The 25,396-nt window shown below is 44.9% G+C and overlaps 1 protein-coding gene across 1 annotated transcript in view; it reads right to left on the reverse strand.

Moving 5' to 3' along the window:
* The window catches only part of LOC104275062 (sodium bicarbonate transporter-like protein 11), a 52,273-nt gene extending 28,891 nt beyond the window's left edge, over positions 1-23,382 (reverse strand). Inside the window, exons 1-4 of the mRNA XM_009870905.1 lie at positions 23,376-23,382; positions 21,681-21,743; positions 16,517-16,567; positions 4,752-4,904 (exon numbers count right to left, since the gene is read on the reverse strand). Of these exons, the coding sequence (XP_009869207.1) occupies positions 4,752-4,904; positions 16,517-16,567; positions 21,681-21,743; positions 23,376-23,382 (274 nt within the window). The remainder of the gene's footprint in view (positions 1-4,751; positions 4,905-16,516; positions 16,568-21,680; positions 21,744-23,375) is intronic.
* Positions 23,383-25,396: the final 2,014 nt, after the last annotated feature.

The following is a 25,396-nucleotide window of genomic DNA, read 5'->3' on the forward strand; positions in this document are numbered from 1 at the left end:
AGCGGCAGCGGGCGTGCACGTGCGTGCCTCTGGAGAGGATTACAGGAAACTGTTGATTTCTCCGTATCTAGGAATGATCAATTGTCCAGAGGGTGGAACAGGCTTTAATTTCTCATGAAGCGTAAATCATGTTCCGTTATTTCCCCCCCACACACACATCCCAACAAAGCCACATCCTGCTTTCCGATTGGCTTTTCGCTGCCGTCAAGATTTTGCCTCCTTGCCCTTCCAGAAAACCTCTTCAGGCACCTCTGTGCAGCTAAACCCACTGGCACGAGCATCAGCTACAAGTGGCAATGCATAACCACAGAAGCCGAGTGGCTGCAGCTCCACAATTCCCTCACAAATTATGCCCATGTTTAGGAAAAAAATAATATAACTCAGTGCAAATCCTTCTGTTTCAGTCTAGGGAAAGGAGGAGAAAGACGAACTGTTTTAAATCTCTAAGCTGCAAGAACAAGGTCCAAAGGATTGTTCTAAACTCCAAAACTCCATGAATGAGGTCCAAACAATGAATGTGTTGTCCTGGCTGATTTAAAGGGAGATAACAAGCAGGTAAGAACACTGGGATCGATGTCAAGGCTGTGGTCCTGCACACTTTGCCTTGCCTGCCCACCAACTTTAAGGCTCAGCTGAAACTAAATTGCTGTATTCATTTGCAGGGATTTATTTCCAAGTGTGCTGCAGATAAAGCAGCAAGTGCTTGAACCTGAGAGGCTGAAGGGACAACTGCAGCCCAGGCTCCAGGGGGATTTACGGAAAAGCCTAGGAATAAAATAAAATTTAAAAAAATAAATAAAAATATTTTTTAAAAAAACAACAGTCAAATTCACCTCCAGCTAGCACTAAAGCAGGAGGATTAACGGACTTCTAGCTCAGTGAGAGAATAGGAAAGCTGTTGTAAAGCCAGGCACGAGCCTGCAAACCTCTAAACATAATTTGGTAGCTATGAAATAAGCAGGGCTTGTAGCACACTGGTCTGGAGAGCAAACAGGTCCTGGGACAGGAACGCAGTACTGACTCCTGCAAAAATACATGCAGAAGGGCACAGACCTATCACTTGACCCACACACATTTACTGTGACTTCAGAACAAGTCTTTGTCTCAAACTCATTCGATCTTCCCCAGAAAACACAGATTCCAGGTCCAAAACCACCCAGCGTCAGCTAGCGACCCACCTTCACACTGGAGCTACCAACATTTGCTGAAAACAGAAGTGTTGCCACCAAAACCTAGGCTGGAAGGATGAGAGGCTGAACATAATATTATTATTGTTATTATTATTAAGCTTTTTATTAGCTACCACAAGGAAACAACAAAACACCCAGGAGAAAGAACCTGAGTGTCAACATGCAAAAACATTTTAGTGCCCAGGCAATCTGCACAGATTTAGGCTCAATATTCCATGAAACAGCAGCCAGTATTGATTAAAAATGAGATAGGCCATACCCTAAACTCTAGATTTCTTCAGGGTATTCTGGTTTATACACATCTGTGCACACAGCCCAGCATTTTATGACAATGGTTAATTGTCGGAGTTTTATGGGCCGTGCTATATTTTGTTGGCTCAACGTTTAATCCCACACAGTGATCTTTTTAAAAACAGAATTACAGTAAAGTGCATCCAATTATGCTCATAGCAAGCTGTACATCCATCATACAGAGAATTAACAGCTCGACAGGATGATGGCAGAGCTGTCACCGCATCTGTAACTCCACTTATATTGCGCCTGCCAGCACCCGGGCCCCAGGGTACCAACTCATCCCTTCCCAAAAAGAGACTTTTTGGATTTTTTAACCCTACACTAAGGTGGGCAGCAACACCACAGCAGCTCGCCAGTAAAGTTCTCCAGCAGTAAAAAATTTGGACACCACATTCAGCCAAGAGACCAAACTGTGGCAACCAGAATATGCACACAGAGACTCACAGATACCACAGAGCAGCTTTTTATCCTATTTCAAGTCACCTTACAGGCTTTTTCTGCTGGAGATTAAACAAATGCATTTAATGCAGCAAGTGCCTCTGGCACTAGGGAGCAAATCAATGCAGAGGGCACTGGGGAGCCTTCTTGGCAGGAGATAGCACATGGTCAGTCTCTCTCTGACCAGGCAGCAACTACTCCAGCCCCAGAGAGTCCTGAAACAAGTTGCACGATGCAAGAGAGTGACACGGAGCCCTCTGGTACAAGGAAGACTTTCAGCTCAACAAAGGTTTCACCCAGCTTGGAGAAAACAAGAAAGTGAGATGATGATGGCAAGATGTCATTCCTCCACTGTGTTTAAAGATCTTGTGTGATTCTGGAGCACTAGCTCCCTCGGGGGTTAGAAACGAGGTGTTTGGGGGATTCTCTTATTGCAAAATCTGCCTTTCCTTTTTTTTTTTTTAGCTTGTCTCTCTGAAGCACTCAGCTCCACAGCTTTGTTCCAGGAACACGAAGCCTCAGTATAAAAAAAAACTCTCAGTGAGCAGCAGCAATGCAAGGGCATTTCTGAAAAGTCTCCCCTTGCAGAGTTGAACGAGAAACAGCAGCACACTCCCCTCAGCCATGGCATACCTAAACCTCTATTTGTGGAAGGAGCTTAAGAAGACTGTCAAGAGGGTATTTTTTTCAGCAGTTCCAGTTACTTTCATTAGAAGAACTTAAGGGGCTCATCTCAGCCACTCCCAAGCACCTGAGAAGTCAACTTTCCAGGAGGATCATCTATGCCCCCTGCAGCCAGAGACTCATGTAGTATGTATGAAACCCACTTTGGAAGGTGCTTCAGTAAAATTACCTCTGACAAAGATCTGACAGCCTAGATAACTCTAACACTTGGGGTATGAAGAATCCTGAAGGAGGAGAACCTGGATTGTTGGCTACCTGGACTGCTTTGATGATATCGAGGGGGAGGGGGGAAGAAATAGGAAAAAAAAACCCAAACCTCACTTCACATCTGCCCTTACTGAAAGTCTGGACTTTTGTTCTACCTGAAATTCATTTTTAATACTTCCATCCTTGCATTTGAAAGTGTACTCCAGCACTTGAAAAGTCCCATTTTTCCTAAAAAATCCTACATATCTCAGCTGAAGAAAAGGGATACAACTAATACCACCATCACAAACATGAGTGCTTGAAGGAAATAAGGAAACCTTTTTTGTCCTGTTTTAAATGGAAGGTAAAACACTTATAAAAAGCCCACGAGGACACATAAGGCAAGTCAGCTCCTTCAGATGCAGAAGAATCCACAGCACTTGCATTCCTCATCCCCAAACAATGCAGCCCACGGCATTAAGCCCAGACTTGCCATAGCAGAGTACAGTTCCCCTTAAATCTTTCCATTAAGATGGCATTTGTAAAATTGCAGGCTTGAAAATCGCTTGATATTATTTTTAAGTTAAAGTCACCACTCTAATTCAAAAGGTAGTCTTTGAGACAGTCAAGCAGAGGTCCAGGCCATGCCTACTTTGCATCACCGTTCCCAATAAATGCTTGGTATAAATTAATTGGGATTTGCCTATAATCTAAACATAACTTAGAGCAAACTTAAAGGACTCTCCGATAGTGTGACGCCAAGGATAATCCAGAGCCCTTGAGTTTAATCTCCAAAATAGTCAGTGCCCACACCAGCAGGCTCCAAGCTGCCTCCAGGTGCTGGGACGAAACCCAGGCTGCTGCCGTGTCCCAGAGTTGCACTTTTCTGCAAAAGCCAGATTTTTTTCTAGTCCTCATCCTTCACCATTTAATGCATGCCTCACAACAGGTCTTAAAGTGCTGTGCTGGAGGCAAAAACACCCTGCCTCTAGAGCAATCTAGGGATTTCGTTGTTGGGCAAAGCATCTAAAGTACACCAGCTCAGCAAGGGAGTACACAAAGAGCATGGTTTTGGGCAGACATGCCTGTCATCTTCAGCACAACTCCATAATCATCTCCTTTGATGGCCACTTGGCTTATATGACCCAAATCCACCGCTTAAAGCTGGGACTGTGGCTCCCTGAGGGTGGAAGCCCCAGGGGTACGTTTCACTGCCAAACACCTGCCTCCTCCCCTGAATGAACCTGCCTCAAAGGAAGCACAGATCCCGCTAAAACATATTTGAGAAAATCTGGCACTTGGGTCCTCACCTGGAGAGGGCAGTTTTGTATTTATTGACAGAGCACAACCTACAATGGCACCTCCCCATAGATGTGGCTGTGGGGGCCTGACCTCCATCAGGGGCGTCCAACAGGCTGGTTTTCTCCTCATTTTTGCACCTGACTGCACACAGCAAGTGTCTTGTCTCCATCCAGGAGGATTAAAACCCGAAAGAAATGTATCCAACCCCAAAAAATCCTCTAACATTCTTCCTCCCCTTACCAGCTGCTGTGGAGAGAAGAGAGTGACCTGGATGGGATCTGTAGCCCTGACTCACCTCCAAGATTTTAATTCAAACACCATCATAAAAACATCCAAAACCCTTGGGAAGCCCCAGAGCAACGTTTGAATTATCTACAGGGACAATACGTGCCAAAAAGACAGTCTGATTTCTCACTAGAAATGCCTCTCCTCCAACGACCAGGCCGCAGCAGTGAGAGCAAGGGCAAGGCCTCAGGCCCAAAATTGAGGTCTTTTTATAACTAAAACCAAAAAAGGGGGAAAAAAAAGAGTTGGGATGCCTCACATTGATGGTTCAAGACCCAGTTCATCAGCAAGATTTCTATTAGGCTTTTCCAGAAAAAGAAAAAAAAAAAAAACCAAAACCAAAAATGGCCCTGATTTCAGGGTGACACTTACCGGCGGCTTTCAGTGGCATCTCCAGGTTGACGTTGACAAAGAAGCGGATGCTGTCCCCAGAGACGATGGAGGAGTTCACGGCGTCGAAGAGCTCCTCGCCCCCCGCCTCCTCCTTGGCCTCACAGCCATCGTCCGTGTCACACTTGAGGTACCCTGGCAATGAGACAGGGAGGGCAGTTAGTGGGGTGGCACCAGGGCCCCGAAGCCATGAAGCTGCAGGAGAACCCAGCTATCCTGCAGCTCAGCCTCAGGTCTCGCCAGGTGGTTTCTCTTAGAATTTTCTCTGAAAATCATAAAAGCAATCAACTCCGGCATGTTTTGGCCTCAGGAATGTGTCCACAGAGCCGCTACAGAGGCTGGGGGGGGGGGTGGGAACGCCAACCCGCTCACCAAGGCAATGGTGCAAGTGTGAAATCCAAGAGGACACGCCTCACCCCCCTCAGATATAAAGAAAAAAAAAAGCAAGCATGATAAAAAAATCTCAGGCTGTAAGCCACAAACACATCCAGAAGGTGTACTGCAGAACCAATCCACCCCAAACCCATCATCAGCTCAAGTCACCGGCCACGATTCAGCAATTTGAAACTGAGTGGGTGTGGGGGGAAGTAAAAAAAGAAGGAAAAAAAGTTTCCAAGGAGATATACGAAATCCAATAGGGACAGTGAGGCCCCACAGAGCAGAGGAGCAGGTCACAGGAGGCAGCAGCACTGAGAAAGCAAGACAAGTTTCTTAATTACAGAGGACAACTCCTTAGCCTTTCACAACTCTAATTAGAGTTTAACCTAGCCTCATTCAACAGCGAGCTAGTTTGCTGCAATGTTTTATTACAAAGCAGCTGGAGGACTCTTGTGGCATGCTCGTGTATCATGTTTAATTAGGAGAATTAGGGACATTATAGAATGTCAATTTTTACATTACCAGGATTATTCAAGCAGCTTCTACCCATCTTCTGACAAGTCTTTTATGCTTAATTTGAAGCAGTAGAGATACATTTCATTAGCTTGCTTTAGGCTCTAGAGTAAAATGGAAAAGGTGAGCAGAGGCTTGAATGGAAGCTAAAATATTGATGACTTTTTTTTTTTTTTTAAAGCCTCCTATAAGCAAATGTAGAGGCAGCAGCATCTGATGGCAGCACATGTGGTCTCAGAGGGATCTCAAGCCCACAAGCTCGCCACAAAAAGAAAAGCCTCGAGCAGGGAGTCCACAAACAGGAACTCAGCGACTCAAGACTGGAGTTACAGCCCTTCCTGCTATGAGTGACGCGCTCATGGGTGCTCAGTATTTCCCTAGGAGGGCTCCAGGGGCTTCAAGCCTCCAGGGGGCTTCTGAGCTGCTTACGCAAGGTGTGGAAAACCCAACATAAACCCTCAGACCAACCCCCGTCCTGATCTCTACCTCCTTCATCTACCTGCTTGACAGGGATAAACGTGGATTAGTCCTACGAGAACTGCTCTGAAGGCTTCAAAAAGAGTCCGAGGTGCTGCTGTCCCCACCTAGCCTGCCAGGCAGCCAGCAAAATGCATCAAGGATGCTGTCCTCCGCTACTGGTGGAACTTAGGCAGCTGTTTCCATCCCTTGACAATGGAAACTTGTCCAAAGACAGATGGAAAGAAGTGAGGTGAGGAAAGTATAGGAAACACCTGAACGCAATACCCAAAGAATAATGGCACTGTAAGCACCACTGGGTATGAAACATCTGCACGTGGGCTGGCAGTTGTGTCAGGATTGAGGAGCAGCCTGTGTCCTGGAGGGACTGACAGCAGCCAGAGCATCAGCTGGCATCACAAGCACTGTGAAGCCCCACGCAAGCATCCCAATCCCAAACAAAGTGCTAAACTTGGGGTTTGGTTCCTCCGAAATGCATGATGGACACCGTAACATCTCTTCAGCAAAGCAGAGTACCCACTATGCTGACAGCCCCCCTGGTGCCAGGAGAACTTGTGCATCACTGTAAAGCAAAACATCAGCCTGAGGTAGGCTCAAGTCCACGACCTCGGCTTTTCTATCTCCACCAGAACCCAGACTACAGCCCCAGGGAAGTTGTCCCAACAGGTTTGCATTTCTCCATCCTTCCTATTCGGTGGGTCAGGTGGGAGCAAGATGGTTCGAGTACACAGCTCAGAGAGCATGATTGAGGTTTTTCCCCTCCATCCTAACACAATTAAGACATGGAAGAGTAAAAGCCAAGGAGGGAAAACTATTTATTCAGCTCCCAAGCCCATTGAAACTGGCTTGATGAGAGAGCATGGCAGTAGTGGGCCCCAAAAGCCGAGAGGGTTGGAAACAGGGGAGAAGCAGCACAGGAGCTGGAAGGGCAAGGGTGGAGTAGGATCAGAGGGTTGGACAGAGGTCAGCGAGGACTCTGGCAAGGGAAGCATCCTCTGTTCCTCCCTCTTTAGGGGAGGAAAGAGCAGAACAAAAGGCAGCCGAGCCTCGTGTCCCTTGGGCAAGGGACGAACAAAACACTCAGCTTGCAAATAATCCCAAACCTGGGCTGCACAGGAACTGCGCTGCCGGGCAGGTGTCTGGCTTTGTAACTAAAGCACCTCAAGGCTTGGAATCACTCCTGTCTTGAATCTTTCAACCTATTAGTCTGCCAGGTGTTTTAAAACACGAGCAACTTACGTCTGTCAAATGCAGAGTCACCTCAAGGTGAGACAATGAGCCATGTGGATGGCAAATGCACCTTCCCTCTGAGTACAGCTCAATAGCTGCTGCCTCCAGCCCTGGCAGCTGTTTTCCCTCCGTCGCCTGACCATCGCTGAGTGCTACTTGAAGGACTCAGACGCCACAAGCAACAGCAGAAGCTGTTCTGCTCCTCTGAAAGTTTGACAGGTGTTTTGCAGAAGTTCAGAGCAGGATCTGACAGTACCCTTGCACAATTTGTGTAAATATCCATCATGTTCCCATATGGAAGCCATGTCTCAGTACCCCTTTATAACCTGTGCTACAAGCGGTTGCTTCAGCGTGGTGGAGGGCACCTTTGTGTACTACCTCACACTGGCTGGGAAAGTGTTTAACACATCCAAAACGGTGTCTCTCCCTCCATCTCTATGACTTCATATGAAGGCTGTATTTGCTGAAGCACTATAAGCTACATGACAGGGCGAGTCAGATCCCTGAGCACAGAAAGTGCCACTTCAGCCTGAAATATGGTCTAAAAACACTCAAGAAAAGGGATTTTGCTGAGCAGGAGAGGCCAGAGTCAGGAAGTGAGCTAAGGCTGGCTGAGAAGACTGGTGCAGCCCTCCTGCGCCTTGAAGAACACCTGGTGGCCAGGACAACTCCCCTCAGTCCATCCTGAAAGACTCAGCTCATAGAAATGAGAAAGCATGAAAAGCTCATGAGGCTAATGACAGCAAACACTATCCACCAGTGCTGCAGGCACAAAATCCACTCCTTGCCCTGTGCAGCCATAAGTAGCAGGTGCCCTAGCCCTGAGTCTTTCTGTACATCATTCCGCCACGTGCAGCATGAAAGCCATTCCTCTATTTTATGCAGGTGCATAAAAAAAATTTAAAAATGAAAAAAAAAAAAAGTAGTTTCTCTACCCATTTCCTTCTAAAGCATCACCCCTTCCTCTAACTCCCGCCTGGTTCAGGTCTGCCTTCCTCCAGTATCTCAATACCCATCCCCAGCCTTCTCTCCTTACTCCCATCTTCTCTGATCCATATCATCTCCCTGGTCCTGCTGCTACCAACCCACTCACAGCTCTGACAAGGTGCCTGCCCTGCAGCTATTTTGCTTTTGAGATGAGTTTTGAAGAGCCCAGGGCTCCATCAGGAAAAGCTGCAGCAATCAGAAGTGGCATCACCTCTCCCACCACTGCTTTCGTGGCACTTAGGATAATAAAATCAGCAGAGCAGCAGTTAGCAGGAAGCACAACTTCAGCCACATCATATATGTATGTTCCTTAGAAAAAGCCTAATTCCTCCACGGGAGCAGCACATACAACCCAGGGGCTGCAGACTTCTCCAAGCAAGCCAAAACTTCAATCATCGAGCTCAAATTCTTTTGGGAGCAAAGCAGCTACGTTAGGAACAACACCACCTCACGCCCCAGGTTATGAGATTTATGCCAGACACGGGCCCAGCGTAATTTCTCGGTGTGCCTCTGAGGAGATAAAGCCAATCGTGCTATTTTAATCAACATTCTGCAGGCATGCACTCTAACCAGGAGGTTAGGAGTACAAACCCACCAACACACGCTTTGCTGAAAATTTAGCTTAGCACAGCAAGGTAGGCAAAACACCTAAAAAGGAGTTTCTGGGGGAAGATGAGGCATTTTTCCTTTTGGCACGACCCAGGTGTTGCAGTTCTGGGCACACACATGCTGCAGTTTTTTGTTTAAGCAGATCTATTGGTGCTGCTGTTTTAGCAAAAGTTACACAGATTAAATTAAGGCACGTATCCGTGTAGCTAGATTAGCACAACAAAATCAGAAATCTAAAAATCAGCGCTTGTCAAAAGTTATTGACCTCTGCCAAGCCTGCAAAAATTGCTGGCTTCATTTCTGAAGGACCTACATTAACACTCCAAAGTTTTCTGAAAATCCTTAATTTTTACCCTCGATTTCCAAGGTAGTCTACACTACAAGTCTGGCAAAATATTCCCATTTATAGCGCCTGTTTGCACAACAATCCCTACTCCTTCAGCCAAATTCAAGCCCCAGCTTCCAGAATCATGGAAAGTCCTCTTCAGAAGTGGTAGTTGCTCCCTCCCATAAAGTCTTTTCAAAAAGCCAGGAAGATAAAAAGTCGTATTAAACAAGCTCTTTCGAGTTCGTATGACCGGCGATGCAACCCTGTCAGCTAGCCAAGTAAAAGCCATTCCAGATTCAGATTTCACAAAGGAGTTTTTAGTCACAGAAGGCAGCAAATGGCAGGACAGATGTTTTTTACCGGTTTTGCAGAAGAGTGCTTGTGGTCACCTCATCAGAACTTAGGAGCATTGTTACGCATTGTGCTTCTGCCGGATTCAGCGGCCTCAGATATTGTACCCTTGGAAAAGCAAAGGCTTTTTTTCTAATATCACCAATTTAGAAATCTTTGCCACCAATCCTGATCTGTTCATAACAGAAATCCAGCAGTTGGCCTCACTTCAGGTGTTTTGAACCATCAGCTTCACACAGCCAAATAGCCAGCACCTCAGGCAGTCAAATGCAAGAGTTTGCTAGTTCTCATTTTGGAAGATGCCAAGATCTATTTGCATCCACTGCCTCAGAAAAATTGCAGATCAAGTACAGAAGGACAACAGAAGCAATAAGAATGTATTTTTTTTTCAATAGCTTTTAAAGGCAAGAGGGCATCAACTGCGACATAAGCATTGTCCTAAATTGAGGTCTCGTTCTTTGAGCATCCTAGCCCTCAGCTATAATATAGTGTTTATTCTCTCTTCAAGCTCCCCAAGTCCTGTATCTGCCTAAAAACAAATCATAAAACTGACATGATTTAAAAAAAAGTTAAAAAGAAATTTAAAAAAAGGCAGCTTCATCCGATTTTTCAACTCCTGTGGATTTTCATCTTGCCCTAACCAACAATAGACACTAATTTTCAAGACAGGCATGAAGCTTTAATTAACTTTAGCTCAAAAGTGATCAGCTGAGCTTTAAGCTATCAGAGGGCTTTGCTCCCCCAGTACTGCAGGCTTGAAGATTCACTGCGTCACTCGGAAAACACCCAAATTCCCAACACTGGGTGCAAAAGGAAACTCAATTAATACCGGAGCCTCCTCCTCCATTGTGACCTTTACACTCTGCACAAAACCACCGACTCATGTTGCCTCCAAAGGTTAGATAACCTTACAGTTAGTTAATATTGGCAGGGATAAAGCAAGCGAAAGATTCAGGAGAGACCAGGAAGAACTTTGCCCAAGTGTTTGGTTCTTCAATCTGCAGGAAAAAAGGGTTTAAAAGGTTTCCTGCTCACAGTAACCAAGGCAAGCTCCTGGTCACATCTCACATGCTGATTTCAGCATAATCACCTACTTACCAAAATAGTTCTTCTTCAGACAAAAAGGAGAGCAACTGTATTGATAGAATGGAAGCTTTTCGGTAAATATTGGCCTAAATTTTACACGAGGTTAAACTTCAAAGTTAGTGGGTTATTTATTGTTTTGAATCGCAAGAGTCTGAAAAGCAGTCATGAAAAATTCCTTCCTTCCTAACAAATTACTCCATTTCACGGGCAAGAAAAATTGCAGTGCTGTAGCCACAGAGCAATACCCTCCGAAGGCTGCCATCGAGTCACATTTTGCAAAGCTGTCTCCCCACTAAATTAAAAATTTAAGCCACGCTGATTAAATAAAGCACTTTTGCATACAGCTGGATGCAGGCTAGAATTTTAAGCTTCTCCTTTGGTCCACAGTCGAGATATTTCCTGGCAAGGCTCACTATTTTTGTCCTAGGGAGATCTACCCATCGTAGAGCAGGCAGCCACGTGGATGGGGTTTATATCAGCCCAGGAGAAGACTGGAGGGTTAGATGTTGTCCACAGACTACGTTTTATTGGAGTGCTGAGGCTTGGCTGCTGACGACTCATTGGCAAGAAGGGACCAGAGCTTAGCTCCCACGCTTTCGTTAGAAGACCTTTAATATTAAGCCAAATATTATGGGTTGGCACAGGTAGACTGACTTCTGGGGATGGGATTAAGAGAAGCGTCCTCCAATCCCAGCCCCTCCACAGGTAGCTTAAGGGGTGGAAGAGCTGGGAGGGTGTTGGCTGATGCTTCTTGGCTCTTTAGCAGTCACTGGGAGCCCATCAGATATGGGTTTGCAGCCTTTTGGAGTAACGGCCACCTGCTATGGAGATGTCAATCCATTCCCTAAACTTCCAGAGTGCCTCAAGACCACACATCGCACCACAAAGTCCTCTTGTGAAAAAAAAAAAAAAAAAAAAAAAAAAAAAGGTAGAAAGCATCTACCCAGGTGAGTCGCCAAGACCAGACACCTCCACTACTGGGCAGCTCTAACTCCAGTCACCGTGTTTTCAACCCTACTTGGAGTCAGTCTTTTGTCACAAAGTCAGACAAAACCTTAAATTTCTCCTGTCACTTCAGGAATAAATCTTAACAGGAATGAAAGAACTGATCAGTTACAAAAAAAAAAACAAAAAACCCCACACCAAACCAACCCAACACCCAGGCACTGTTGAATTAATTCCAGTATTGTATTTTGCAGCCAGATTTCTAGGAAATGTTGTGAATAATCCAAGTAATTCAGTGGGGCTTTGGTTTTATTTTTTTGTTTTGTTTTCACATAACACAGCGGCAAGTGGAATTTCAGTTCTGTACCAGAACCCACTGAAAGCAGAGGTGTTCATTTTATTATAGGCTTCTGATAGACAGTTCTCAGAAATAAAAGCCTGCAAGAGACCTGCAAGCCATCGCCTCTGGCTCTCCGTAGATAGCAGTAGTGCATCTCCTGCTGGCAAACCAAGCATGTCATCAGGGGAAACCCATTACAAAAGGATTTGTTTTACAAAGATATTTAGATTAATATCCTAGTTAGGCAAACAATTCCAAGATAGATAAGGACAATTTTTATTTATTTTTTTTAAAAAAAAGAAAGGGAAAAACCCCACAGCACACATACCACACTGAACTGCAAACTGAAAAACAAAAACAAGCAGATAAAATATATCCAAGCATCCCAAGCCAGACTGGAGCCTTGGGGCCCTTCAATACAACTGCAATTTATTGTGCCAGCAAAACCAATTAATAAGTCAGAGCAGACAAGCAGTGAGGGATTTGGTCTAGAAGGCAAAATAAAAAAAAAAAAAAAAACAACAAACCCTAAAAATTTATGTTGAAATGTCTGTCGAGGCAGCTTTAAAACAATGCAACAATTCAGATATCCCCATCTCCATAGCGGGACGCCTTCCTTCAGATTGTTTGCAAGAGGAACTAGAAAACCTTGAGATTTCTGTCTTAGCAGGGTAAGTTCTTGGGTCAATTAAAAAGCTCATCATGCATTGGCAGAATTTTATCACTTGCAGCTCATACCAATGCCTTTACAGCTAATCCACTTGTAGCAGACACTGGATACTCCCCCCACACCCCCACGGAGCGGGCAGGAGGCTGAGAGCCAAGAGACAATGTGGGGCTTGATGAGTAAGTTATTCTGAACATTGATTACCGAGCTGCATTTCATCAGGACTCCAATTATATTCAGTTTTTTGGATCGAGTCTACACAATCATCTCATTAGTCGCTCGAATTTGCCAGGAAGAAAACTCATTTGACAAAACAACCCTTGCTGAAGATTCAGGCAACAAATACACACACACACAGGGCGGGCAGAGGGACCCTAAACATTCCTGAGCTATGCCAGATTTTGTTCCTTTATTTGTGCAAGAAGCTTGTTCCAGACTCCAAAGAATGAGTAAAAACCATGGGTTTTCATCAGCAAGGTGTGTCACAGGTCAAAAAACCCTCAAAACATGGCCAACAGCTGCCACCACACGCTCCATCAGAAACTTCTAACTGGACACACACAAACTTATTTCCTTATTTTTCCTCTTAATGTTGCTTCCACAAAGCAAGCTACCAGACATTTGGGTTTTTTCCCCAGTCATACTGCATACATTGACCTTCTGCAATGCACTAAAGGCCACAACAGTAGCTTTCAGTCAAGATTTTCCCCACTGAGAGGGAAAAAACAGAGTATGCTAGAAACTGGAACTTGTAGCTAAAGATGAGCTCCTTTGATTAACTTTCCAGATTTTCAGTCAGTTTAGAAGTTAATAGACAAGCTGGTACATAGCTGGGACCATAATAACCCTCTGAATTTCCAGAATAGTCATATGTGCAGGTCCATTCACTAGAAAATCCTTCCTGGGTTTTCCTCATCTCCTCAGTAATTAACAGAGCTACAAAATTAGTAAATACTTCAGAAAGCTTTTATAAACAGTAAACATCCAGGACGTTCTTACAGAGCACTGTTTGGTGCTGCAGCCAAGATTACTCTCACTACAACGGTTCAAACTGAAGTCTCGATTTTGAAGTTTTAACATTGCTGCAGCTGCTGTTGAGAAGACAACAAGGGTAAGGAAAAAAAAAGTTAACTGGCAAAGACAGACACAGTCTCTGAACGGAGCCTCAGATATGGTCAGAAACAAAAACATCCCAATTAACTAAGGATACAGAAAACCATATGTATATGCAAGATCTCAGGAGTCGATAAGGAAAAAGCTCAACTGAGCAATGGTATCGAAAAATGTTTCTCTACTGAGAAAAGGGGAAAAAAAATAAACTCTAAGTATTACGGGAATCAAAGGAAGAGGGGTTGTTTTGGGTTTTTGCTTTGCCCTCCCCCAGACAGCTTAGTGGATTTGTTTGGTTTTTTTTATTTTAAAGGTGGGGCAAGAGCATCTCTTGGTCTCCATTATGAACTGACAGATCCAAACAAGTGGGGCCAAGAAAGAGCTTAATTATTACGTAGCTCCATTTCAAAATGGGTAGTTTCAAAACTATGCAAAAAGGTAACTTCTTCCTCTGTGGTTTCCTCTATCCCCAAGTCAGTTTTTAGGTAATTCTTCAAGAATCAGAATGAAATTTCTGTACAGAGAGAGCCAAAGCACCACCTTGCAGAGGGATGTGAATATTCACATCCCTCTCGAGACGTGCTGTCCGTATATTTTCTGTACGGAAACACAGGAGCTCTCAGTTAAATCAGGCAGCAGCAGGTGACTCATCACTCAGCAGCAACTGAACTTTTAAAAAAGGTCAGTCTGCAATGAGGAACAAGAATGACAGCAGATTCGAGCATGAAATAACCAAGAAATTCACTGTATTTTCAATCGCAATTAATTCAGCACTCGGTACTGCACGCAGGCTGAAAAGGAACTTGCAAGTAACTTTCTCTCCTTCCCCCAAACCGTGCAGAAACATAAGAGGAAAGAGAAACATCCACAGTTTCATTAAGTCCTTAATGGTACCTCTAAGGTCTCCTTAAGACAAAGGAGGAAGATGAGTAATAACACAAATAGACCAGAAGTAAATGCTCACTGCCACGACACCAGATTGCGTATTTCATAGGAGAGTTTTGCCCATGTAATGCCGTATCTACAGAGAGGTGTTCAAAAAACATCCAGAGATCTGCTGGTTTAATGTTGGGTTTTTTTTGGACAGTTTGAGGAAGACGAGCCATTGAGTCCTGCAAGGGGGCATGTAAAGCCTTTCCATATAAGATATCAGGACTGATAACCACATTTATGTTCCCTGTGGCAGGTGGGCTTGGGACTCCAAAAGGAGGTGACTCCAAAAGACAACTACCTTTATCCTCCCTCCAAATCACAGAGGCATTTCTCCAAGCCTTTACCAGCCACTCAGCCCGAAGCTGAGGGTTTAAATCCTCTCTCCAGGTCCCAGCTTGGATCACCTTCTTACATTCCCAGTCCTCCAAAAAGCACCAAGAAGCCACGAGCAAGCCAGGAAAGGTGGGAGCAGAGCTACACACACCTCATGCCCCACGTGCACTCAGAAAACCTCCCTGAGGTCAGACATTAATTTCTGCCCTTCCGCAACTCCCAGTCTTCAGAAAAAAAAAAAAAAAATGGACCTCTTGCTAGATACGACAGTATTCCCTTCCAGTTTCACCCTTTTACTCCTAGAAACTAGCTCCGTCTAAGGCTTTGAGAGAAGGCGGGTGAGCCGGCGCCAAAGGAAGCACAGTCGATAGCCATGCTGGATCTACTGCAGCTGACATCTGGCAGACATTCAGCTTCCCTCTTCCAGATGTTCACCTAAGACTTGGACCTCTGGAACAAGAGAGATGAGCCTTGTGACAGCTACAAGCTGTCAAGGCCTAAATTACTGGAGAATTTTAGTTTTCTGCTCTTACTCAGTGGGTTGAGCGCACTGCTGACAACAATGACAACACTGAGGAAGCGGGTTCGATTCTTGCTCGGTCCCCATGTGTTGCCTGGTCTAGTCCAGAGGTGGCGTCCCTGCCCATTACAGGGAGGTTGTATTAAATAATCTCTAAGGTCCCTTCCAACCTAGGCCATTCTATGATTCTATGAAAGCCCCAAATACTCCAAGCACTGCAACACTCTCAAGGGCAAAGAGCCCCAAGGCCCTTAGAGACTACATGCTGAAGAGGCTGGTCTAGAGTTGAACTCTCAGGATGATCTCTCCCTGACAATCCTCACCAATGCCGTTTCTCCAAAACCAGAAGAGAAGTTGGGACTTCACTGCTCTTCCAGTTGTACAATACTTTGGCCCTCTGTCATTACAATAGCTGAGAACTCAGCCACCTTTGTTGAGGCAGATGATATAAGTTTCCAAACGCCACAACTTAATCTTGCTTCAAAGAAAAATATGTCAGAGAGCCCTTTGCCCTAAAAGATGCGTTTACCAGAGCCATCCCACATTTGCCTGATGCTCTTGGCAGGATGTCTCCAAAGGGATCCGACACCTACACATGATCTCCACTCCGGAAAAAGACAGGCAAATGCACCTGCCAACACATATTACAGGAAAATATCATGGAAGAACTTGAAAAACAAGTAGCCACCCAGAATTGTCACTGATGACAATGTGAAGATGATTATTTACTGCTTTGAATATCTAGAATATCTACAGGATTTAAAAACGCTGAGTGTGCTTCCAGCACAAGATTACACAACCACCAGGCAAGACTCTCTTCGCTTGCTGCTTAAGCTAAATGGATTTTTCTGTCACCCTGTTCAAGCTCCCAGGTAACCCTGTAGTGCAGCTCTTCCTTCAGTAAGGTGACACTATGCATAAAAAGTCAAATAATACTTGCCACTTTCTTCAAAGAAGTATCCATTTCTTGACATCGCTGCTGGTGGAGACTCTAAAAAGAGGAAAAAAAAGAAAAACATCAAGGTAATGAACATCTTCGCCTCACTGCTAAACTCACTGTAAACCTGGATTACAGCAGAAAGCCAGCCTTGGAATACTGCAGGCATCAGATTTTCCTCAAGGGAGCAACTTCAACTTTTTGTTTACTGACTTTAGCATTTACCAGAATATCCTATACAGTCACATTCGCTGCTTGGAAAACAAAGTTAAGCAGTCTCAGACATCCTGGGCTGATACCCAGCAAGACCAAAGATCAGAACAAGCCAGATGATCTCAATGATCCACCAAACCAAAAAATAATACAAGCTGAGCACCTAGAAGGCTTTTATAAAAAATACAAGCCCTAACGAAATCAAAGTTTTAGCTTATGCTCAGACAAAAAGAATCAGCTTAAGTTAGAAAAGCCACAACTCAATTTAGACCAGAATGGGATTTCATATCCTATTCTGCTGCTCCTAATCATTAGGATATCCCAGAACAGTGCTTGGCACTTGAAGATAAGCACCAGAACACCGTAGCCTTCTTTGGCCTGCTTCCTGAGCAAACCCCATCTGCACCAACAGGCTCTCATGAGGAAACCACAAACGGGGAAAAAACGCCGACCACGAGCAAACCCACAAACGCAACAGCACCAGGACCGAATCCCCACTACTCCTTCTGGAGCACACTTTCTTCGTTTAGCGAGTCAGTTCTGCAACAAGAGCGCTGACAAATTAAGTATTTACCATTTGAAGAGATGTTCAAACGGCACAGGAGCATCTGCTTTCAGGTGCGATCAAAAGTCTAGTCCCCAAACCCGGCCTGACTGGTTTTAATACGAACAGGATTTGACAGTTCACACCATGCAGGCTGGAAGCACCAGCTTTTCTGTACAGGTGCATGCTCTGTTTTACCGTGAGATAACAGAGTTCTTTATTTCAAGCCTTAAGCAAGGAGTCACCCAAGCAGTCCTTTAGAAAGTTGCTACTAGGTGCTGCCTCTTCACAGGCTTCTTCCCAGCCAAAATGTAATCAGACAGAGGAATAGATTTGCTCTGTCTTTCCCCACTTCATTAGGCTAATCAAACATTACCTACGCAAGCCTGGGATGAATTCGGGCCAACAAGGAAAGAGGTTTTGCCTGCTTTATTGTTCTACAGATTAGGCTTCCTGCTTTTCGTTTGAGGTATGAAAGCCTTTCCCAAAGACCCTTTTCTCTACCCCATAACTTTTGGCTTACAGGTTATAGGCCTTTTTTCTTTTTTTTTTTCTTCCTTTTTTACAGCATGCCACGTTTTCAAACCTCATCATTCATCCTGGTCTACAGGGAGCCTTTGTGCACCGGACGGATACAAGTCACACCACTGACGGCAGGACCTTCCAGCCCTAACGCTTGTCACAGCCCAGCGTGGCTCAGACCTTCCAGTGCAGACAGCATTTGGCTGCAGAGGTTCCTGGAGGGAAACCCTGACGACCATTTAAAAAGAAAAAACAAACCACCACAGAAACCCGAGGGCAATTCAAGTGTCTGGTCCAAAAGAGAAACACAATGTTCCAAGTTCATCCCAGAACAATGGGCTGGAGGAACAAACGCACCGTGGCCAAGGGGCACCCATTACACGAGTCAATTGTTTCCCTCCACCTGGAAGGGAAGGAGAAGATCCATCCAGACTGATTAGCATGCTAATGATCAAAGGAAAGTTTTTCAGAGAGGCTCTTATTGTGTCATGATTGCATTTACGTATTTCAGAGAAACAAACAAAATATGCCTGTCAGACACAGTACCCAAGGTCCTGACATTCCCACCAAGATGGTTTATCAATTCTTTATTTCTGTTTGGGCTTCTGAGCGAGCATGAAGCAGCACGTTCACCCTTCACTAGACAAAATGAGACACTTTTTGTTAACTAAACGCACCTATCTGATCATCTTTAAGGACTCTTCCACCCCAAACCATTCTTCGATTCTATGGGTTGATAATGTCCAACGAGCGAGTTGGTAATTCCCGACTTGAGAGTTGGTTGCTTTCTTCGTTAGAAATACCTTTTGACTGCCCCATCGCCTGGGCTGACATGGCAACTCTAACTCTACGGCAGACTCTGGTTTGGTCGCTGTTTTCACAAGGCGTGAAAAGGACAAGGCTGGGGCATTCCAGCAGGCAGTGCCATTTCATTAGGTGGAAGTCACTAATGAGCCACAGTCCCCTAGGCAACATGCTCAGGCAGTTATGTTGGAGGTGCTGTTTTTTCAGATGAGTCATAAAACTGAGGTCTTAACCTCGTAATTAAAGATGCAATGGCACGTTTGGGAAAAAAAGAAAAGTCAGGCGTTCACCCTACTATGTCCTGGCTAAAGTCCAGCCCTGGTAATTTGTCTTCTCCCTCCATATCGCTGTCCCATGGCACCAAAACAGTCTTGCTGGAGCCTTTTGGAAAGTTGCTGCAACCCCCACGGAAAGGGCTATGCATATTAACATCAGGAATGGTGTGTAACGTGCCCAGGAGGTAAAAGGTGATGGGGTGTTTACACAAGTTCAGAAACAGACACTGAGCTTTGGGACTAGCTTAAAGTTCAACTCATTAGCAGAAGTGGAGGTAAGGAGGGTAAATTGGGGGCAACACCACCTGCATCTCCACGAATCTAGAGAAAGGGGCATCCACCAAACCGAGCACAATCAAGGAGACAGATTTGGGGAAAAGCATGACTGATATCTTTCTTCCTTATGCATCAGCCCCCTTCTCCTTGTATTTCCACAATCAATTTAGCACAGGCAAGCCCAGCTTATGCTCATGGGATGCTAGCTAAGGACAAGACCAGCTGGACTGAGCTTAAGTGCATGCTCAGTAGCAGTCAGCAAGGCAAGCAAATCAGCAGGCTCCCTCCTTTCAGGAGGCTTATGAGATTTTAATATTCAAGGTCTTGGCTCCTTAGTCATCTTCTGCTGAAGACGGGAGCAATAGGTTCGAGCTGTGCAGAACTGACAGCAAGGCAGAGCTCTTTCTTCTCTAGAAATAAGGTACATACCCATGGCCTGATGCACACACACCAACCTGTATTTCCCCTCCCCAGCTCGCCTCCACTCTTGAAATTAAAAGAGCTCAGCCAAGGGGCAGTTATAAAACACTGCAGTAATTGATGCAAGTGTTTAGCTTAAGGAAACCCGAGAAGTCTCTAAATACATTAGAGATCAACCTTACAGCGCTCCAGGGTTTGCTTCAAGTGGCAGAAGTGCTGCCACAAAGCATAAATCAGTCCCTGCACTAGCCTTTGTAGGCTGGAGGAGAAGACCTACAGCCTGGGGAGCACCAGGGGAGTTCCCCCTCTCCACATCAGCCCATCACATCCCTCAGATCCACCAAAGCCATGTTGCTTGTTCCTTTCCTCCGGTTTTCTTTCAGAGTTTTCAACTGAAAAAAAAACTTAATCTAAGCAAAGCAATTTCAGCAAGGCTCCTAGAGACAACTCTGGAAAGCATTACCCTAAGGAGCTAAGATACACACCACAGTTACTCACTCTCATGCCTCTAGTATCTCCCACCGAGAGGTCCGTGTCCTCACTTTGCTTTCTAATCCAACACCTACAAGGACAATCACTCTCCAACTGCTCTCCCTGTCCAAAAGCTGAACGAGATGCCACCTTGCACTATCAGCCAAAAAGAAGGTGGTGTAGCTTTTTTGACAATAAAAGTAGTGCTCCTGATTTTTAAAAAGAGTTTATTTACTCCAGCAAATGGGTTTCTATTGCCATCCCACCTCATTCCCTACCTGGATGTCTATTAGATGAGACTAAATTGGACAGGCATTAGAAGTGTCACCACTTGGTTGCTTTTTCAAAGGAAAGCTCCTGACTAGCTTCTCATCCCTTTATGAGCACTGAATTCAAAAGATAAAAGTCAAGAGCTGAAGCACTGAAGTGCTGCAAAATGGAAACCAAAGTCTATTTCTCTAAACTCAGTGACACAGCTAAAGATTTCAGAAGCAAGCCACTGCCCTTCGACTTGAAGCAACGGCAGTGACCTCAAAAGCCACCAAGGTGGAGGTTCACAAAGTTTGCTTCTTAACTGGTAGGACAGCCAAGTTTGCTGAAGCTTAAGGTGCTTGGTTTTAGGATTAGGAGGAACCAGATGATCCACAGCAGGAAGTATCAGACAAGAAGTGGGTGTACTTCCTCATTTCTTACATTCTTAGCATTTTTACATTTACATTTAACAACAAAACCAGGCAAAACCCCACCATGCCATCCTCCATTATTAAATTCCTGTGAGAAACGTGTTTGGGATCTAACAACCCATTTTTAACTCTCTTGTTTTAAGGTCAGTAGAAAGTTCTCTTGAGCCTTGCAATATCAGTGGATTACAAATAAAAACACATTCTCTGGATACTTTGGTAACTCAATTACAATGTTCTTCTGCTGGCATCTCCCAAGTAAACAGCATTCTCTGCAGTACAAGCCTTACACTAAAGCAAAACATAGCTCTCTAACAAGCTTCCTACACACGGTACTTCAGCTTTTATGACTTCACTCCACTAAATCTCTCCAACTTCTAGTGTCCTGATATTTAACTGGAGCTTACTTTGAGACAACACCATTTTGAAAGAGTTATTGGAAAAGTACTTTTTCATTTACAGCTTGCTCTTGGGTTGACACCAAACACAGGCAGCCTGTACATCTGGAGCATTTAGTTACCCCAGAAGTATTGACCAGAAAAAGTTTGATTCCTTCACTATCTTTCAATAGGGTGTACGCCAATATCTCAATTTCCCCCACCGACTTCAACATGGTTTTGCTAGAGCTCTGAGGACATTTCCAAAACTCATCGGCACATGCAACATCTTGCCATAAAGTGGATAAAGAAAAACACCTGAGCCCCTGAGCAAGAGGTTACAACAAAAACAACAAAACCAACCAACCAAATCACTTGTTCACCTGAAAAAGCCCTTAGACTTCCCTAATTTCCTCCCAAGAGGAATTGCCAATTCTCAGTGTGACAGACTGAACTACTCAGTTATATCTGGAAAGAAATCTATTTTCCAGAAGATATGCAGGGCTTTAGCTTTGAAGCAAGGCTTTGGCCACTTCAAGCTAACTTTGAGGCGTCTATCAGTCAAGGCTAATTGTCCATCACTACCATTAAAGTAGTTGGGCACCAGCTTCTCTGCAATATGGAGAACATTGTAGATGGAAGCACTACCTCAAAACAGATTTGGGAGCAAGGCCAGCTTAAAGAAAAGTCCCATCCAAGGCTTAAATCTGGAGGAAGGTGACCAAACTACCACCACCCAAGGCTCCACCAGACCTGCTGTTCAATAGGAGACTCTGAGCTCACTTATTCTTTGCTCTCTTCACCCCATCACAAACCATGATTCCAGAACAAAGGACCCCACAGCTGCACAAGTGACCAGGGAGCTCTACCTGGCTTCATGCAACTTGGGGCAAGGAGAGAACCACAATTTATGTGCTTCAGATCCCTACTAAGCAAACAACACTGCTCTCCTCCGCCTCCACCCAAAGTCAGCAGAAAACCAGACAAGGCTTAAGAGAAAAGATAAAAGGAATAATATCCCAAGGGAAACCCACAAGAGGAGACTTTATTTTTGTTTTTTAATTACGTGAAACACTGACTGAAAGAAGCCTGAAGTTGAGACTTTAAAGATCTCTGAACACAGCAAGAGCTCAACAGCAGGAGGATGAGGAAGCCTCAAACTCCTTTTGTAACTCAACCGCAACACCGCAGAAGAATGAGAGCTTGACAGACACCAAATCTGATCACACTGGCAAGGTGATCGGCTCCAAAGATACCAATATTGCAGGATTCTCCAGCAGAGTGCCTGAAAACTATAAAAAATTTCATGTTTTAAGGGAAGAACCAAGCAGCGAGGTCTCCTGGTGGAGACATTTGCTGCAAATTATTTAAAACCATCCAAGACAGCAAGAGCGAATGGACAGCAGCATGCAAAAAGCTGTTTTGCCTTAAGTTACAACATCTCATTTCTATCTAACACTTTAAGCAGAGATCCCTTCCCACAGCCCTGCATAATTCCCACTGGAAAACACTGGTGAAACACTTCTTATAGTGGCACAGAGAAGAGAAGCATACCCCTATGCCGCTGTTCTGGGCAATAACGATGCACAGAACAAGAGCTTGAGGTTTTACTTGGGTTTTTCTCTACACGTAGAGAGGTGTGACAAAAAAAAAAAAAAAAAAGAAAAAGAAAAACACAAGCCAGGGTTTCAAAACCAATCACTGTAATTCAAGGAAGTGTTAGATGAGTAAGACATGCCTGGTAATACTTGGGCAGGAAAATACCCGGTAAACATAGTGTGTAAGTCCTGCTGCCTGTGGCAAGCCCAAACTTAGATCCTTCCCCAGAATGTACCAGTTTGAGTCGATAATGGCAAAGAAAAACTTGACAGGAAAAAAAACCAACAAAAGTCATTAAATAAGAGTTTTATTTTGAAGGGATATGAGTTAAGAGTAACTAAAGGACTTTTCTTCCCCTGCAGTCTCGCTCCCCCTGCAAGCACCACACGTGTCTTCTCAGTGCAGACACACATCCATCCACATTTCACCCCCAGCAGAAGCCGAGGGGGATAAGTTCTTCCCTCACAAGGCTCACCTGAGCCCCAACTTTCCTCAACTCACCCTTTATTCATCTTGGTGATGTAGCTGCAGGGACTGACTAAGCACATAGCCATGACAAGGTACCCAGTCCCACAAAGGACCAGATGTGTTCCTCCCCCCCACTTACATCCACACATCCAAATATCTTCCTAACATTGCTTTCTACAGCACTATTTGAAGAGTAAAGCGTTAGCAACCTACACGTCATCGTGGCGAAAGCCTAAGGGCACTCTCCAGCCCATATTCACAGGAAAGGGCAGACTCTCCTCTGTCTCCATTCCCCTTCTGCACTGCTGCCCTTGACTTTCCTTCTCAGCTCATCTTCCTCCTCCTCCTCATGAAGCTGTTAAGTTATGGAAAAAACTCTGCCAGACCCTGAAGGATGAATGAGGGGCTCATCCCCACGTGGCATGCTCAGAGGTTTAATGCAGTAGACCAGTAGGTGTTGGCACCACTTGGTAATAAAGCAGAGATATTTGGTAGAGACCTTTACCTAAATGGGTTAAGACATCCCTGGAAGTTTTTAAGGCCAGGCTGGATGGGGCTCTGGGCAGCCTGATCTAGTCGAGGATGTCCCTGCCCATGGCAGGGGGTTGGAACTAGATGAGTTTTCAGGTCCCTTCCAACCCTGACAATCCTATGCTTCTATGAAACACCCACACGAAATCAACTTTTGCACTCTTTAATCTAGAAGACAGTCATGATCTAGGAAGATTTAAAACTACTCCAAAGTCCTTCACCTTGGTAAGCTTTTAGAAGATGATAAAGCATTGGCCAGAGCGGATGCTGAGAAGGAAGGTGCTTTTAAAATAGCCCAATCCAATGGCAAATTGCTGTTTTAGCCAAGAGAATCGGACCTGCAGGGACACAAAGCTTTGCCCTCCTTCTGTGTAGGCACAGCCAAGTCCACAGCAATCCCTACAGGACAAGATGCTTCTGTTAAAGAGCACTTATTAGAAGTTTTGAATGGTTAACATGCTCCTCCTGCCACAGAACTACACAGATGTGTAACTTGTCTCTCAGACCCCCCTACTAGAAGCATCTCTAAATTTCACCTCTGCTTCCCAGAAGGATTTCCCCAAGATTCCCATTTCTAGAATTAAGAGGCCTGGATTACCAAAACTAAATATCTTTGAATTTGAGGGCACAACACCAGCCCTTGGACATCTCCTGGGCTATCCTAGGGTGCACTCGTCACCCGGACATAAAGCTTTGCTCCACAGATCTATCTAAACGGTGTCCTCCATTGGTGTGACCACCCTGACATGCCAGCCCTCATCGGGGGCAGAAAACAAAACTTTCTAGTTTCACGGCTCAGCAGGTACTAAAGTATCAGATATGGGTTTCCTACACAAGGAGCTGGATATTCTGGGAAAGGCTGTGAGGAGGTTTTAAGTCACACCACGGTCACCCTGGTAAATGAAACCCCAGTATTAATTTTTACAGTTGCTGGCTGTGAAAATAGAAAAGCATCATAACTGAAAGGATAAAGCAGGAAGCATCCTCCTGCCTGCTCACTCCCAGGCAAACACCCACCCACACACGAGCTCAGGGATCAGACATGTCTGCTTCCAAAGCGTTCTCCTCGCCGCACTGAGCAATGCCCCCCCTCCAGCCTCCTCCAGAGCCCCCGTCGCAATAAAACCATAAAAAAAAAAAAAAAAAGAAAAGATCGCTGGCTGCAGTGGTGGCCACCACCAGAAACCTCCACTCCCCACCAAAAAATAAAATAAAATAAAAAAACCCAAAACGCTAAAGGTTGGATTTACCAGCAGCACACCAGGCTGTCCACTCGTCACAATTCAGCCCACCCGAGCAATTAATATCCGCGGGTGCCGCCCAGAGGTGAGCCGCAAGAGGAAGCGACCCTGTAAACCGAGAGCCGTGCAGCTGCTTCGTTAACGGGATAGTTATAGCTTTCCCTCCTCCAGCACACTTCTTGGGTTTCGCAGGTGAGCGGGACAAGCTGAGGAGCGGGGGAATGACGACACTTTGGGACTTGGCTGGAGGACAGAGAATTTAGGTTATTTGCCTTTTTTCTTTTTCTTTTTTTTCTTTTCTTTTTTGAGGTTTCATTTTGTCAGGCCCTCTAAAAAGAAAAAAAAAAGTGATTTAAGACTTGTAAGGATTTCTTGCGTAAGTGCTACACGGAGAGGAGCGAAAGCAAATACCTCCAGAGATCCCACAAGCTGGCAAAGGCCCAAGAATAGACCAGTAGAGGC

This window comes from Apaloderma vittatum, unplaced genomic scaffold (assembly GCF_000703405.1).
Source record: "Apaloderma vittatum isolate BGI_N311 unplaced genomic scaffold, ASM70340v1 scaffold13356, whole genome shotgun sequence".
Lineage (NCBI taxonomy): Eukaryota > Metazoa > Chordata > Aves > Trogoniformes > Trogonidae > Apaloderma > Apaloderma vittatum.